General features: G+C 34.9%; 1 protein-coding gene across 1 annotated transcript; it reads left to right on the top strand.

Moving 5' to 3' along the window:
* The first annotated feature begins 11506 nt into the window (after positions 1-11506).
* Positions 11507-15799, top strand: LOC134855490 (carbonic anhydrase 1-like). Its single transcript, XM_063872027.1, has 3 exons — positions 11507-11952; positions 12635-12867; positions 14985-15799. Exons 1-3 carry the CDS (start codon positions 11732-11734, stop codon positions 15461-15463), a joined length of 933 nt encoding a protein of 310 aa, XP_063728097.1. The 5' UTR covers positions 11507-11731; the 3' UTR covers positions 15464-15799.
* The last annotated feature ends 1509 nt before the right edge of the window (positions 15800-17308 follow it).

Genomic DNA, 17308 nt, shown 5'->3' with positions numbered 1-17308 from the left:
CAGCAAAATACTTTCACTGAATAAATGACCAAATTGCATGACAAAGCGAATTTGTTGTTGCAACGTTTAAGAATTTGTATGCATTAGAAATTCTACATTCGTTATTTGTGGTGGAGATGGTAAGTTCTTTTCAATATTGTCGTTTGAGAACGAACGTGATTAATATTGTTTAACTTGTCGTTGAATGATGGTTGTGTTGACGCTGATAATTTTATTGCATTTTTTATTAAAAGTTTTTTCATGCTTATTGCTTGATAATTCTGTCAAAATGGTTGTAATTCAAAGTATTGCCTTTTGAGTTTTGCCGATCGAAACTTTTTTTTTAAAGTTGATTATTTATTGATTCGGGTCGGTGGCGCAAGGTGGTTTTTCTACGCAAAATTAGGTACTACCTATAGTTTTACTATGGACTCGAAAGATTTTGATGAACGTTTGGTCGTAATTTGGAATCCAAAAAGAATTTTTGTTTTTCGGACTTATTCCTGACTAGGCATACAAATGAAAATATGACTTTACTATATTATGTGAGCTACGGTACACGTAATTTTGTAGGTTGATACCGTATCCAACGCCCATTTTTTCTAGGAAAATTACAGAAAGTTAAGCACAAAGTCGAAGAATCAAAAAAATCGACAAAAAGGATGTGGCCAGCAGAAGTTTTGGGATTTTTTGTGATTTTTGCACAGCTACTGGCTACGCTTGTTTGTTTCTTGAAATCATTCTTTTTGATTTGTTGAGAACTTTGTGTTTCATCTTTCTACAGCTAAGCTAATGCTTATGTAGAACAAGGATAGTCCGTTACTGTGCAAATAGAACATAATCTTCCGACCATAGTCCTAAAATTACAAACTTCTCTTTTTACACGAGCATAGCTTGTGATCAAATTTGTGTAGTTTTTTCTGTGTGGTGTGATGAAAAGATCTGTCGACAGTAAAAAACAAAAAGGCCATTTATAAATCAGTGTTTGTAGAAATATGACTAGAAAAACGAAAAAAGTCGTAAAAACTTTTAAAAAAATAACTTTTTTCTACATTTTTTTTTCGCAGAAATGAGTTAAAACTTCCCAAAATGGCGCTAAAAACTCCAAGTATTAACTTTATTTGAATAAAAGTAAGTTGTTACGGCCTAAATTAAGTCTAAATCAGCCAGCACGCTCATCTTAATAGCTAGAAATTAAACCAAAAATCAAAATTTTCGAACCTTTTTTTTCGGCAAACATTTTTTGTCAAATTTGTTTGAATGTTCTACTAAATCACGACTAAAAGGGCCCTAAAATGATATATGACTCAACCCATTTCGATGATTTTTTGTGGTACTTGTTTTACGTGGAAAACAAAAAGAAAAAACAACATACCCTTTTCCCTTTTTAAATCCTAATTTTGTATATGCAAATCCTATGTTTTTGAAAGGTTCTTCGTTTCATACTTTATGTTTAGGTAATTTTGTCGACCACCGAAGATGGCTGTCGTGAATTTTTATGCATTTTTGCATGATTAAAGCCCAAAATGAAATAACCCTTATGTATTCATTTTTTAAATGATTGAGTCAGTTCCAGCCATGTTTAAGCCAAGCGTACATGTTTAAGAACTAAACGCTATCCCTACATGTTTTAGCTACAGTCTACATTTGCATAGCTATGCTGTTCAAATAGGTTTAGGCGAAACTGCTAAGCTGCGTGTTTTCATCTAACCTCTGTTGTGTGCCTATTTGCGTTGTTTTGATTTGTATGTTTTGACTACATCAAGTTTTGCAATGCTTTGCTTCACCATTTTATATATCAATTTTTTAAACCCAAATCTGGGCTATTTAGTATTGATATCTTTTTTATCAAGGTTTGTTTGATCAGCTACTGCTGGTCCCATGATTTGTTGAGGACGCTTGTATAGGATGAAATAATGTAAGTTTTTTTTTTAAAAAAAAACCGTTATTCGATCACTCATGAGATCATTCAAAAAACAACCAAAAAATTTAATGTTATTTTCGCGTATTGATTGATTATCTTTTCTTGGCGTCATCTGTATCGCTGAATCAGCCTAACCTTTGGGTCATTTTTTAACCTATAGAAATAACTTTCCACCATTTATTAATTTTGGAGAAAAAGGTTTTCAATTTCGAAAAAAAACGTAATCCTTCTTGTGGTGCTCTGTGTTGTTGGGTGCGCCTATTGTCTACGCCAATTTTTAAACTGGTTTTTGTAACCTGTCTTAATCAAAAAGATGAACTTATAATTGTAACCTCTCTTAACATTTTTCTTGCTAATAATTAATGACTAGCGTTAAACAATTAGAATTCAGAAAATTATGCACTGGGTGGCTAGTTGTGTTTACACCTGCGAAAGCAAGTGCATGTAATTGGAAACTACATTTTTTCCTTGAACATTTTTCTTACACCTGAAATTGATTTTGAAGTTATATTATTAGTGAACCTTAGCAAATTCGAGACTGCTCCCAGTTGGTCTAGAGGTAACGCGGTTTGCTCTGTACCCTAAGGTCGGAAGGTTCCAGTCCCGACTGGAACTTGTTTTTTTTTCACTTTGCATGAAATTGTAAAAAAAAATTCAGGAAAAATTGAGTTGTCGGTTGGTTAACAGTTTTTCGAGCCATGGAGGAATCCACTGTGGACACTGGGGAGTTGACTTGTCGCGGAAACTTGTAGTGGCTTGTCCACTTTCTAAATTTTTACTGAGTCACCGGACAAGAGTTCTAGCATGCGGTGTGGCTTCAATTAAATCTACGCGCCTGCGATGGCACACCATGTGGGAGATGTTAAATAAATATGGGAGGATTAGAATCTTTAAAATTTCATTACAGGGCGAAGTATAGCGCAATGGGCTGATCCGATGTAGACAAACGAATATTTGTTGCAACGATTAATTGATGAAAAGTGGTTTCAGTTGACTTGCATTGGCCATCCAGACTGAGAGCATGAAAGGGTTTGCTATCTGCAATGGCTTGTTAAGTATGATTTCGGGGAAATTAGGGTGACATGTTAGTCGAAGTTTGGCTAATTGGAGTATCGTTGTTAGAAGTAGGTTGCCCGATGTACGATTCCTCGCATTGATGAAGTGCTTGTTAAAGGTTTTGGCTATATCTAGTGGGGATCTTCGCTCAGGAGTAGTTCAATGATAATGGGAAGGTGATCAAACCTCTGGGACTTACAAATCAGTTTATCTACATGAGTATGTTTTTTGTCGATTACGTTTTTACACTTCAGTTGGGATTAAATTTCAATTGTTGACGCCTTCCTTCTGTCCATTTCCCAACAAAACAAAAAATTTCAGAAAAATAATACATTTCATCTTGCGCAGTTGTTTGTCCTTGCATTCCAGCTACTTGCATAGCAACCGGATACTTTTTTCTATTTTTGTTTTTTTTTTTAAATTTCCCTGACATCAAACAGAGTGATGTCCATTTCAAACTACGCTTAGTCTTCGAACTTGAACGGCGAGGTAGTTCAAAAAAAAATTGAAAAATTTGCTTTCTCTAGTTGTTTTTAAAGGCAGGCGAAGAAAAAAGAAACAACATCAGTCACGAAAAAAGAAGCAACATCAGAAAATTTGCATGAAGTATAATGTAAAATGAGCTGAAATGGCAAATAGTTGAGCATTGTATCTTTATGCATATTTTTTCACCGCTTGGTAATATGCGTACCATACACTGTACTACTGTGTGTTACTTTACTGTTTAATGCAACGAATTTAACTGCACCATAGGAAATCGTGGCATTCTAAATGCATATGAAGAAAAACATTTGCCCGCTCCATCAAAATTCGACTGTTAGATGAAACATCTTATTTGAGTAAATTCTATTTCTCGCTGCTATGTCAATTCTTAAAGCACCTTAACGTGTTGCAAAAATTTCAAAGGTAAGTCGTTTTTAAAGATCTAGTATTATTGAAGTATTGTAAATTGAATATTTTGAATTATTTTTAGAAATTAAAAACTATTGAATATTAAAAATTAAGCCGCTCAAAAATTGCCTTGGTTTGCACAATGGAAAGGAGACAATATGTTGTCATTGTTGGGATAAGTTCAGTTTATAAGTCTACAATTCTTAGTCTCGTTATTTAAATGGTTCTTCAGAAGGCACCCAGAATTGCGCTTGCACTTAGAAACCAGATGATCAAAATGTGTTCCATCTAAAATTAGTTTTTCCACGTCAGTTTTTTAAGCTAATGGCATCGAAAATCAATCGAAAAGAATTTGCATGCAAAATTTTTTCTTTCCATGCAAATAAGATGAAATAATAGTTCTGATTTAAATTATACGAACATGAACAAAGTTTGAAACTTTAAACTAATTTTTCCTCAAGTTGGGTTGAGATTGAACAAAAATTGACGAAAACACAATTTGCTCCAATAGTTACCAGAAATATTATGGTGTATTTTTTTGTGAAATTTAGAACCGAAATTTTACCCCCAAACCGATCATTTTTGCCTTTTTTTAGTCAATCAAAAAATACGAAAGAACTACTGAATCAGTTGCTGACAAAACGATATCAAATTGAGCCTCTTATGAAGCCCAACAAAGTTTAAGAAAGGTAGATTCTCTAAAAATTTGAGCAAAACGTTTATAAATTGTTTTGAAATGAAAAATAGTTATTTTAAATGAAAATGACATTTTTTGGCTCATAAACAAAAATAAATTTATTTATTTTTTACTTAGAAGATTATACTCTTCTTTAATATTTATTGGGCTACAAAAGAGGACAACGTCGATTCAGTTTTGTCAGCAATTGTTTCTATATTGCATTGAATTGAATGCGTAATTTTTGATTGACTAAAAAAACGATCGGATTTGGGGAAAAATATTGGTTACGAAATTCGCAAAATAAATTGGAACATAATAATTTTAGTACAATTATACTTAGGTTTTGTCTTCATTATGTTTCGTCTTAAGTCCCCATTTTGAAAAATTTAACATGAGATTTATGAAGCAATCATTTGACATCAAAAAACAAGTACGCAGTTTTGAATGAAAGAGGAACCAGAAAAATACTGCAGGCTCTCTAATTGCTGAACGGTATTTTTTCTGCGCATACTTAGAAACTTATAAAAGGTGTTTGTTTTATCAGGCGCGGAGCAATGAATTTTTTTGTAAGGAGGGGATTTTCAATAAATTTTGAAGTTTTGTCAAGTGACCGGAAAATCGCTTTTTTCAGTGTGCTCCTCAAAATAATTATATATTTGCGCCAAAGGCGTATAGGGAAAGTTTAAAGGTTGGTCGGCTTGAAATGGAAGTTGTACATAGTACCAAAGGGAGATGGTGATAGGGTCAAATCCTGGAAGGCTAGCGCGTCCATCCTGTGTCTCCTAAATCCCACCCTGCGAGTGATCGTTGGTAAACGAGCATGCTGATTAAATGAATTGTGGTATAAGTAAAGATTAATTATTTATCTTCTCATCAGCTCCTTACCATTGTAATTGGTTCGTGTGATGCAACTTGATAGAGATTTCTCACGTCAGAAAAATGGAAGGGCTTTTTATGGCATCAATTTTTATATGTCATTCACATGTTGGAACAGAGGTAACGTGCGTGATTTCGGAGACATATATACATTGTTCGAATCACGATAGGGTTGTTGTTGTTATTGTTTTTTGTAGCTGCAAAAAGAGGGGTCGTCTAATTCGTGTCTTCATTGCCGTTTACTTTCAGTACTCCATAATTAAAGATAGTGGAGATTGATTGATTGTTTCGTCTCGTCCGTAAAACAGTAACTGTGGCTTTCTAAGGATTCGCTAAGAGCAGGAAGGGCCCCTTCCGACAGTACTGATTAAAACCCGTTCTACGGGGGGTAGTTTTTGGTACGGAGAACCGAGCAAAACTCCCGTGTCCGGTTTCAGCGGGCAGTTTTTAATTAATGCGGAGAACCGAGAAAAACTCTAAATGTGCCCCGTTATAATGGTATGTTGAGCAATTTTGCAACTGCAACGGGTTTGTTCCACAGGTCGTCAAGTTTAAGCGATGTTGGCTTCAATGGACAGTTAAAAAGGTGGTGTGTGTCGTGCGGACTAGAGTTACAGTATGGGCAGTTGTTTTTGATGTTTTTGTGTAATCTCGACAGATAGCTATGTAGTTATGTGCTATATATCCACTACGGAGTTGAGCAAGAGTGCGTCGTGGACTTTTTGGAAGGCTGTTTTCTTCCGAAGCAATTTCAGGAGACTGAGAGCCTGTCGGTTTGGAGGGATGTTTGGTAACGTAGTTTTTCACCCCATTTGAATGAATTGTTTTCAGAGCGACTTTGTATTGATCTGGTGTTAGGCGATCATTTTCATCAAGATGTTTTTTGATGTTGCCATAGTATTTTTCGGCAAGGGTTGGTTTTTTTAGTCTCGACATCGGGTTGTGTTTGGTTGTTTGGTGGTCACATCAGTCTTGTTGATGGCATCCAGTTAGAAATTGATTGCTTAACATTTGATTGTGTACTTTTGCTGGTAGTATCTGAATTTCACAATGAAGGTGTTCAATTGGGTTCATTTTTGTGCAGCCAGTTTTAAATCTAAGTGCTGTGTTTTGTCGAGGAGCTGCGTAATTCAGAACACTACGCCCAATGGCCTTTTATGTGATTCTTTGCTGCTTCCCAAGCTTGTTATTCAGCAAGTAACTTACTGAAAAAGCCAGAGCTTTTTCAGTAAGTTATTGCGTGTTTGGAGTTTGTTCATCTCTGTGGTAATGTGTTTAGTGAAAGTAAACATGTTACCTAAGTTGAGTCCTTTAATTTTAGGTTCTTGATTGGTGGGTAGTGAGTTGCTTTCAATGATCACATTAGTTTGATTCTTCATTTCTTTGCTCCAGGTTGTTATGATAGTCGCTATTCTGAAATGTTTCAGTGTATGCGTTTTGGCTTAATTCTTTTGGATTGTGTTTCTGGTTTTTTCTTCTGATTATTCAAACGGTTGTATACGCATCGAGGATGTTTTGAAATTGGGATACTTTTTTCGAGAGTTTTTTCTCTTTTTTCTTATTTTGATTGAATTCACAAGACTTGGTCTATTTTGCTTCAACTAATAAAGTTTTAGCACGGAGCAGTTCTCAAACAGCGCCTATAGCATAGAGACATATGCAGCGCGCATCATTGTTAATGTTGTCTTAATTCTTTCCCTTTAGCATTCTTTTTCGCTCTGCGTATATTTGGAAGTAAAAGTTGAGTTCAGAAGTAGCAAAAACGGTTGTTTTTTGATATTTTATGTTTCTGCTAATGTCAATTACCAGTTTGGACCTGGTGTATATATTGCTAAGCTGTTTTGTTACTAAGAGCATAGTTATATAAACCAATTATATACATAAGGATCCATTGTAACTAACGAAGTGATGTCACTTATGTACGTCGTGATGATTGTTTTTTTTTTTCGTTTTTAGGAAATTTGTTTTTCGATTTCTTTTAAAGTTTAGATCATTTATTTCTTTTGTTAAAAGGAAGGCATACTCCAATATTGAACAGTAAAAGTATAATTGTCATGAAAAACATGATGGACTTCTAGTTTAAATATTGGATTTTAGTTTTCTGATTTCCCACTGTAAATTTGACTATTTTTTCTTTCAAATATGAGCTGAAAAGTTTCAATCAATTTTTTTTTTCAGTTTCCTTGTTCTTTTATATTTTTCCAACATATGTTGACTGTTTTGTTTAGTTTTGATTGCTTTCATGATTTCATTAAACAAAGCTAAAAGCTACTGAATTTAGTTTTAATAATTTCGGCTTGCTAGTGCCTCGCACTAATGCTGTTCATATGCAGTTAATGTTATTTCTATCCAAGCGAGTAAGTCAAAACTATCGCGTGAAGATTTTGTGCAAGATCTGCGCTAAAAATTGTTTTTATTGGATTGTTTTTGTATTTCGTGTTTAACTGAATCTAATAAAAACAATTGTCTTGGGCTTTTGCTCGACTTTCTGTCGATCTAGTTGCCGATTTATGTGTTCACAGAACCAAGTATAACTTTTTCAATGGCTGATGAGCCAATCTTTGCAAAGATTGGCAATCTTTGCCAATCTTTGAATATCTTTTAAATACTTTTTCTCGAATTAGTAGGCAAAGAAGTCATCGGTCTATCAATTTAGTTGCCAACTTTGTTTTTCACAGATAAAAACCTGAATCATTAAAGTCGTTTTAGGAAGTTTTTACGGTAAAACTTTGCGTGAGATATGGACCTGGTGTATACGGTGAATTTCAGGAGTCTGAGAGCCTGTCAGTTTAGAGGGATGTTTGGTAACGTAGTTTTTCACCTCATTTGAATGAATTGTTTTCAGAGCGACTTTGTATTGATCTGGTGTTAGGCTATCATTTTCATCAAGATGTTTTTTGATGTTGCCATAGTATTTTTCGGCAAGGGTTGGTTTTTTTTCAGAGCGACCACAAAATTAGTTGGCTTTTCCCTATCCGCATTTACCTGGCTTATCTCAGATCTCAAGAGTCTCAGTTGGAAGCTGTACACCGCTTGATTCGAAAAAACACCGTTATCAGGCACGCGAAACCGTACAAAATCTGGTATAATGTCGTTATCGAGACATTTTCTCAGAAATTTAATTCTCAGGAAACTGCTATTAAATCTATTAAAATGTTTTAAATAATCTAACACAAGTTTCCAAAAGAGTTCTTTTTTCAGGACCAATCTAAGGAGTGGTGGTGGCAGCCAAAGCCTGTTAACGTAATTACTCAACTCGCTTTTGATATCCTGGATAATTTTACCTAATGTGTTTTAAAAATTTTGAAGGTTCATTTGATTTTTTGAATTTTTTAAATATTTTTGTTACTGACTTGCCTCTGTGTTGTTTCGAGAATTTATTTCGGTTTGCTATTTAATGAAGTTTTTTCGGGCTTTTTGCGATCTGTTTTTGTTGCGGCAACTTCACACGAAGTGAATTGAACAAACTATGGCGCAGGGTGGGTTTTGTTATTTTATTCAAGCTTGTTTAGCGGTGACAAGTGTTTCTAAAAAGTTTCAAAATGGTTCTTCAGTGTCGAGAATAACTGGTCTCAATTTTTGCGTTTTCAAATCAATTTTTTCGTTGTTCTGGGGGTATTTGACCTATTTTAATTTGTCCTCTGGCTCATTAAGCAGTTCGAAATAAACAACCAACTGAACAATAAACAAAAAACCTCCAGAAGTTTGCTTTTTTTTGAATTTGTTTAGACTTCGCTATGAAAATTTACTTGCTCGGAATTCTGTGCTGTTTGCACTGCAACCGGTTGTCCTGGTTTTCTCGAATATTTATTTCACATGAGTTCAGAAGGAGTCTCTGTCATTGTCATTTCTTATACGCTCTCGAATGTTGGTGATTCAATTTTATATTGTGACCAGTTCATGAAACTGAAATTGCTAAACTCTTCCTAGTAATAGTTAGCTCTTTTTACTTTTCACCAGTCCACAAGAAACTTACACAGGCAATTTGCCTCACTTTATGGTGTAATGAACTGTTTTACAAGGTTAAATATAAAAATCAAGTGTTTTTGTCATCGTATAATTAGTTCGCCAAAAAACCAAGTATTTTTGTCATCGTATAATTAGTTCGCATTCCAATTTTTTAAAATCAAAAACGGACAGTTAACAAAAATTGTACCGCTAAAAATTCACAGATGGGGAAAAGAAAAAAGTCTAATGTTTTTGGTTTTTCATTCAAAGCTGCCTTTTCTGTTTTTCTTAAGTAAAGTTAGCTCTCACTTTTTGATTGCACTCCAGAAGACATCTATTTGTCAGAGATCGCACATTTCATGCTTGTTTTCCCCTTGGTTAGCTCTTGTTTCTTTTTGATTGCTTGTTTTCTTTTAGATGGGTCTTTCAAATTGTTTTCTCTAGTTTTGCTGAGTAAAATGTCAATTTTTTGTGCAGCCTATTGTGTTTTAGTTTTGTAATTCCATTGCTCTTGTTGTATGAAAAATTTACTGAAACTGTTTTTATAATCTTTTTTACTATGTTTCTTGCAACTAATCTGCCTTTAATACTTGTCAAGCGTCTAAAACATCAAAGATTTTCAAAATTTATATGAATTTTTGACATGAAGTATCACTTGTGAAAAACTGAAAAGCCAGCTGTTGTCATATGAGTTGAGCAATCGGACTACTAAAATACTTTCCGAATAAAGGTTGCCTTTTGACGCTCATGTCTTATGTTACATGTGAGAGGAAATCTGAATTGATAAACATGTAAATTTTTTTAATTATTAGCTCGGAAATGCCAGTTTTCAACGTGCTGAGAGCTCCTCAGTTTTTTCCAGCCTCATAGATGTAAAACATCATTCACGGCCAGCGCTTGAACATAGAGATTCTACAAGAGTTTTCGCGATATATAAAAAAACGATTTTTTTCGAAGCCTTCTTGCCAGCCAAGTCATAGTTTTCTATTGATTGCGGTTTTTGACTTTTAATTTCTAAGTTTAGTTAGTTAATTTCTTTGTTAAATGGAAGGCAAACTCCACTATCAAACAGCGAAAGTGTAAAGTTCACGAAAAACGTGATCGACTTCTAATCTCCAAAGATGCTTTTAATTTTCAAATTTACCAGCGGCATAAAATTTTCACCAATCGTTTCAGTTTTCGTAAATTGGGTTTTTTCATCAAAAAAGGGCCAATACTAATTTGTTTCTGAAAATCGAAGAGCTTTTTTGTACATGTCAAAAACATAAGACTAAATTCATGGCGAGACGATTACATAGTGCAGCCTTAAGCTAACCTTGATATACTGTTAAATAGAAGAAATTTCCTTAGCCTAAATAATTAGATTAAAAAAATAATAATTTTTATATTAAAAAAATTAATTTACTAAGATTATAAATACTTCATGATTTTAAATATAATCTTTACTTTCTAGGGTAGACTTTCAGTGGGTATTTATTTTGCCTTTCGTCTATCCTCGCCTTGATCATCTTGGTTCTTTATAATGTTTGACTACGTTGTGTAAAAACTTGATTTGGGAGAAATAAATTCTTTGTTTCTTTCTTTATACATTTTTGTCTTTGAAAATCGATTGAAGTTTTTCAAAACAAGGTGAATTTTTTGGTTCACACGTTAATTGGCTCTTTCCCAACTGTCTGTTGGAAATGTTTGAATTACCAGCCTTGTTACTTAGTAAAAATTGTTGTCTCTAAATGGCGGGGAACACGATTGAAGAGCGGCTACATGGTGTTTATGATGGGCTTAATTTTTTAGGGGACCGAAAATTGGAAAGAAGAATATGTGCTCATAGAATTTCATTGCAACTTGTTGCCATTTTTCAGTTGGATTTCTTTCCTAGTAAACTCAGATTTGAAAATCAAACAAAATTTTTTCATAGCTTGAAATTCGTATTTCAACCAATTCGCTAATGATGTAAGCATTTTCTGCTGTTTAGTTTTTTAGTGGCCATGTCACCTTTTTAACGGTATTATAAAAATAGGCTCTTTGTTGTTTCCTTCATGGATATTAACGTGACTCTGCAATGAAATCTATTACAGGAAATCTGAAAAATACATTGGGCACTATTTCTCGTGAAAATAATATATATTCAAGGTAAGAAAATTGAGAATGAGCCATAAATCGTTCAGATATTGTTGAGCAATATAATTGCCATCCAAGCCTCTTGATTGTGTCTAATTCATCTGTGCTCTATCAATTTTCACAATGCATTGAATACGTAAGTATAATACTAGAAAAAATAATCCCCAATTTCCTTCAATTTAACTTTCAACTTGAACACTCTTTACTAACATTTTCAGATCCTTGTTTATGCTTTAGTATTACAAATAACCCAAACTGTAATGAATTTAAACACCAGCAGACTAATCCGAAACGTCTCAAATTCTCAATCTCTGTTTAGAAGTCTAAAACGCCAAGTTAGTCCAAACAGTACAACTTTCCTGCAAACCCAAACTTCTCCATTTTGCTCCAAAACGAATGCACACATTATGAGTCTGGACAATTCGTGGTCGCACAAAACCCAACACAAATGGGCAGAGCAGTTTCCCCTTGCTAAAAAAGGAAAGAACCAATTGAATACAATATCAGATACCTTGTATTGTATGGGTTTTGTAGGGATTAAAATCCTAGGTCTGAACTAACTTAACAAAATGCAATTGATTAGAAACGTATTCAATGTTTCCATATGTCTATTCGAATTATGGGCAATTCGACTCCACATCAATTTTCATCCGTCGAGTAAACCGAAGTAATTATATTTGGCATTTTTTAAAAGTATTATCAGCCCCCGGTCCTGCTCAATGCAGGACCAACCGTTGGGGAGGGTGATGTCATCCATTTTGTACCACCTTGACACTGGGCCCCTCCAAATATGACTGAAGTGGGATTCGAATCCACGAATTTTCGCAATAGTCAGATAATCAGTCACGTAATTGATTTTTTTTCCAGAATTCAATTTTCGGTTATCTGCTTTCTTCTTCTTGGTCTCTTCTGCCTATCCCCTCAACACCTGGTATTTTTTAAATTCTAATTTTCAGTCACGTTGTCCAATTTTTCACCTTAAAATTGATGTCTTTGTCTAGTGATTGGCGGCGGAGGAGAGGGGGGGGTAGGGAAACCGTGCTTTGGAAGATTTTTAAAAATCTTTCTGGTCTACTATCAAAACTTTCATATGATTGTTATTCTATTATAATTGGATACAGTGCCTGATATTGTAATCGATTGTAATATTGAAATCTGTCAGGCAAGCGTCAATCTCCGATTGACATCAAAGAGAAACAAGCTGTCAAAAAGTGGCTCCCAATGTTCAACCTCGAACTAATCCAGGGCAACTTGTCTGAAGATTGGACCATAGCTAACAATGGCCATACAATTATGGTCTCCCCACCTGAGAGTGTGAAGTGGCAGTTGAGTGGGAGTATGTTAGAAGGAAAATATATATTGGATCATTTCCATATGCACTGGGGGCCACATAGAGGTAAGTCATTGAACCTGAATTTAATCAACGTTTTTAAAAAAAAATTTGAGGGCCCTTTGATTTTTTTCTAAAATTCAGCGTGCCAAATATCATATATAAACAATAACTTAGGTTTCACAGAAATCAAATATCCCCTAATCAATCGTAAAAGGTAGTTTGGAAAAAAGGTAGTTTGGAAAATTGTAAAAGGTAGTTTTCTAAAATGTACTCTCTGTATAATTATTTTCACATTTTTTGACAGTAGTAGAATGAAAAGACATGTAAGAGTAGAATCTTCATATTGCACGTTTTTTCCCTTTTATCACGACTCGATGTGACACAACACGATGCAATATAGAAAGAGCCACCGTACCGTACTCAGCGTGCCAAATATCATATGTAAACAATAACTTAGGTATCACAGAAATCAAAGATCCGCAAATTCAATTGTAAAAGGTAGTTGGGAAAAAAAAAGGCAACGGCGCAAAAACAAAATATTTTTTCTATACAATCTAAATTAATCTATTCAGACCAAACATTTTTCTGGAAAACCAATTTCCGTGATTAGTGATTGTTGCTCCGACCATTGAAAGTGAGAGGCACTTTCTTTTCGGGTGTGTTTTAGTTTTTTCTTTTTTTGTTTTCTATGCAAAATCAGTTACCGTAAATAATGATGGGGTCGAGTCCAGCGATTTATCACACAAAAGCCCCTCAGCCGTGATTCGAACGACGTTAAAAAATTCAAAGACGTCAAAAGATGTCTCAGTTGCAAGATGTATCATTTTAAAACCTTTTTAGTCGTTATTCAAATGACATAAAATAATTTCCAAAGTGTTCTCAGTGTAGACAAAAACCGGTTTGAAATATTTGGCTTTTATTCTAATTTCGAGAGTACAAATCCTGCAGCAAGCTGATAATAGAATATTGGGCTTTCATTTGAGCTTTGAAAACTTACTTTCATTCCAGTAAAAATAGGTTTGAAGCTTTTTTAGCGCTTTCTTGGAATAAAAATTTCCAAAAAGTTTGGTTTAATTTTGTTTTCTGTTCATTTTTCGAAGCAAACTGTTGCTGAATGTGTCCGATTTACTTTTGATTGCCTTGAAACTTGATAAATGTTGAAATTTATTTTTGTTTGCCTTTCTTATTACTTATCACATTTGCCCATGATTTTGAAATTCTAGGCTTTCTTTCAAATCCTCTTCATACACCACGAACAAAAAACGGCGCAATTTGAAAATAGAAGCTGTTTTTTTGTAGTGCTTGTAATTTTTTGTGTTATTTATACAGCAATCGGCTATTTAAAATTTTGCGTTGATGTGAGTTAAATGAATATTTGTTAAAAATGATATTTTCAGAATTCGATCTGGCTGTTCAGCTCATATTATGAAAAGGTATTTCTAGATCGCCCGTCTAAAATTTGTAGATTGAGAAAAATCCTCGGCGCTCTTTCCTTGTAGTTGAGTTTGATCACGACTACTGGGCTCTTTTCCATGTTCCTCCCACATTTCAAATTTTCATGTTCGTCTTACGGCTAAATGTACTATTTTTTGACGTGGAGTATGCAGAACACATTTGTTCACAACAGTTAATTTATGCACCGTGCAATTGTTCTCTACATTTTGACACAACTTTAAGTTAGTTTTTTTCCAAAAAAGAAGTTCAAATGTGGACGGAGGTGGAAAATAACCAACAACTGGCGCAGAAACATGATTTTTTTCTGACACTCACAAATTTCACCCCATACTTGATTCACCGGTAGATAATGCCCCTCACGTTTCTCCTTTTCAAATTATGCATATTTTAGGAAAACTTTTTAACAGTGGCATTTAACTTCAAAAACTGAGTTATTGTATATTTAGCTGACTTATTGTAATATCTTTTTTTAAACCTTTCAACATATTCACTGCTACTTGAAGAATGAAGAATATAATGTTAGTAAGAAAGAAAGGCACGAAAAATTGATTTCTCAAAAATTAAGTAACATTAAGTAATATTACCAGAGAATTTTATTTTTAATACAATGACTTAGGGCTGTATAAATTAAGGGCTCAATCAATACCCACAAATAGTATACCCTTAAGTCAAAATATTTTTCATACATTATTGGCATTAAATTTTTTATTACACTTCGTTTTTAGGTAATTGTGGTTGTGAGCATTTGCTAGATGGAAAGAAACACGATGGCGAAATCCACTTCGTATACAAATGGGCTTCGAACCAGGAAACCGAAACAGTCGATGTTCTCGCTGTTTGGGGAGTAATGATGAAAATATCGAAGGAGACCGATCCCAAATTCCAATTCCTAGTCGATCAGCTAATTGGGAATAATTTGTACAAAATATCAAACCCACGAGCGGATCCAGTAAAAATTCCAGTGATCGATTTCTCAAGTTTAGTACCGCAAGGATTGTCAGAGTATTTCATATACCAAGGGTCACTGACAACGCCACCCTTCAGTGAAACAGTGATGCATATTGTGTACAAAGAGCCGGTAGAAATTTCTTCTGTATTTTTTGACCAGTTGAGAAGTTTGGCAGATTTGGATGGTGATAAAATAACGAGTAATTTCAGACAAGTTCAGCCTCTGAATGGTCGAACGGTTTATTTGTCGTCGTAAATTATTATCTCTGCATTATTCAGACACGGAAAACAAATACTCTGGTGCATAAATTTTGAAAATACATTTAGTGCACACATATTTTAGAAACGAAAATTACCCAATTGCTCGGCATGATTTATTATAATATGATGCAGTATAAGGATTTCGTTTGCTGCAATTTTATACGATCGAGAGTTACGAGAAAGCTGAGACTGAGCTAGGCTTTGACTCACTGCAATTTTGTAAAAATATTATTTTCGCAGCAAACGTGCATTAAAAATAATATCTGGAATTTGAAAACAATGACCTTGTACCTGCCTTGCAAAGAAGAAAAAAATGTTCACTACTGTATGAAATAGCAGTTGCGTTAATATAGTAAAAGTTTATAGTATTTAATAATTGCACAGACAAATTAGGCATTGAGATTTAATGCAGACATGACCAAAGTTATCAAATTAAATATAAACGATAATTACACGAAAAATTGACAATGATTAACTGAGCTCAACTTGGAAACATCAATAACATTAAAATCAATTGAACAATACTATTAAGAAACCCCAGACTCAGGTTAACCACTTGGCAATGACTTTGGGTAACTAATTTTCTACAAGAATCCAAAAAATCCCTGGTAGATATACCAGGGATTGATTGAGATCGAATTCCCTCCACGTTTTCTCAAAAATGTGCTGTAACTCACAGCAGCGTCAATTTTTTACCCTTGAACTCGTAACATTGTATCGCCACTCTTGTCGAAGGCTGCGTATCGGCTAGCATAAAGCTCGACTAGCATAAAAATTGAAACACAAAATTGAACTATTGAATAAAAATAAAATTGAATTAAAATAAAACTGATCAAAATTTATGCGATAAAAAATTTGGATCAAGTTAATACATCCTATAATACAATCCCCTCCCCTCCCCTCCCTGCGTCCCTGCCTCTTCCCCCCATAGACCTTTTTAAGATCCTCCAGTTCTCTCAAACTATTTCTACTCCCCTTTTGCAAAGAGGGGAGATTCGTCACTGACAAAACCGTCGTCTTTATTACGTTAATTCATTGTTAAAAACCGGCCAACCGTCATTAATAATCATTAACTTAACAACTGTTAAGGAACTCAACACATTGGATGGCAAAATGGCAGGTACTTGTCAATATGGCAAACAGACAGCTCCACGGGCGTCAATAAACAAAACTCAGATCAATTGTTCAAACCAAATGTGGTACTACCTATGCATATCTAGCATTTCCTTCCGCTTAATAAAGCTAAAATTTCGAGTTTGAGTTTAAGACCATGGTTCAACCCTCTCCTTCAGCGTTTTAGTTTTAGTGATCATCTGTCCGGCGAATCTACTCTTAGCATTTCCTCGGTTTTTGTCCATCACCCCTTTCCGTTTCTTTTTCCCTTCCTGAATATGAATCATGACTCCTCCGAACTTGTTCACGGCCGCATGTTTTCTCAAACCATTCCGTGATGCCGATTCGTCTGAATCTTGCTCATCCGAGTCTTGCTCCTTGGGCTTAGTCGGTGTTTTACCGGGTATATCTGCGGTCCTCGTTCCTGGCCCGCTCGCCTCGTATTCTCGCTCCGCTTCCCCCGTTCTGCTTGTGCCTTGTCCAGCTTCTATGGCCCTGTCCCTAGCCTTCCTCCGCGTGGTAAAAGCGTTGGTTTGTACTCCGACTCAGATTTGTTGCCCCAGTTTTGCGTCCATCCTCTGCTCTCGCTTCTCGTTGTGGGCTTTACTCTCTCGGGTTTCTCGCGCAATTCTTTCTCAATCTTGTATCGCAAGTCCGCCATAGTTGGCGGGGTTGGAAAATCGCTCGGATGCGCTTTTTTCGGAGAACTGATCCTCTGCTCTGCCTC

Source organism: Symsagittifera roscoffensis, chromosome 10 (assembly GCF_963678635.1).
Source record: "Symsagittifera roscoffensis chromosome 10, txSymRosc1.1, whole genome shotgun sequence".
NCBI classification, from domain to species: Eukaryota; Metazoa; Xenacoelomorpha; order Acoela; family Convolutidae; genus Symsagittifera; species Symsagittifera roscoffensis.
This window is presented reverse-complemented; position numbering and strand designations above follow the sequence as displayed.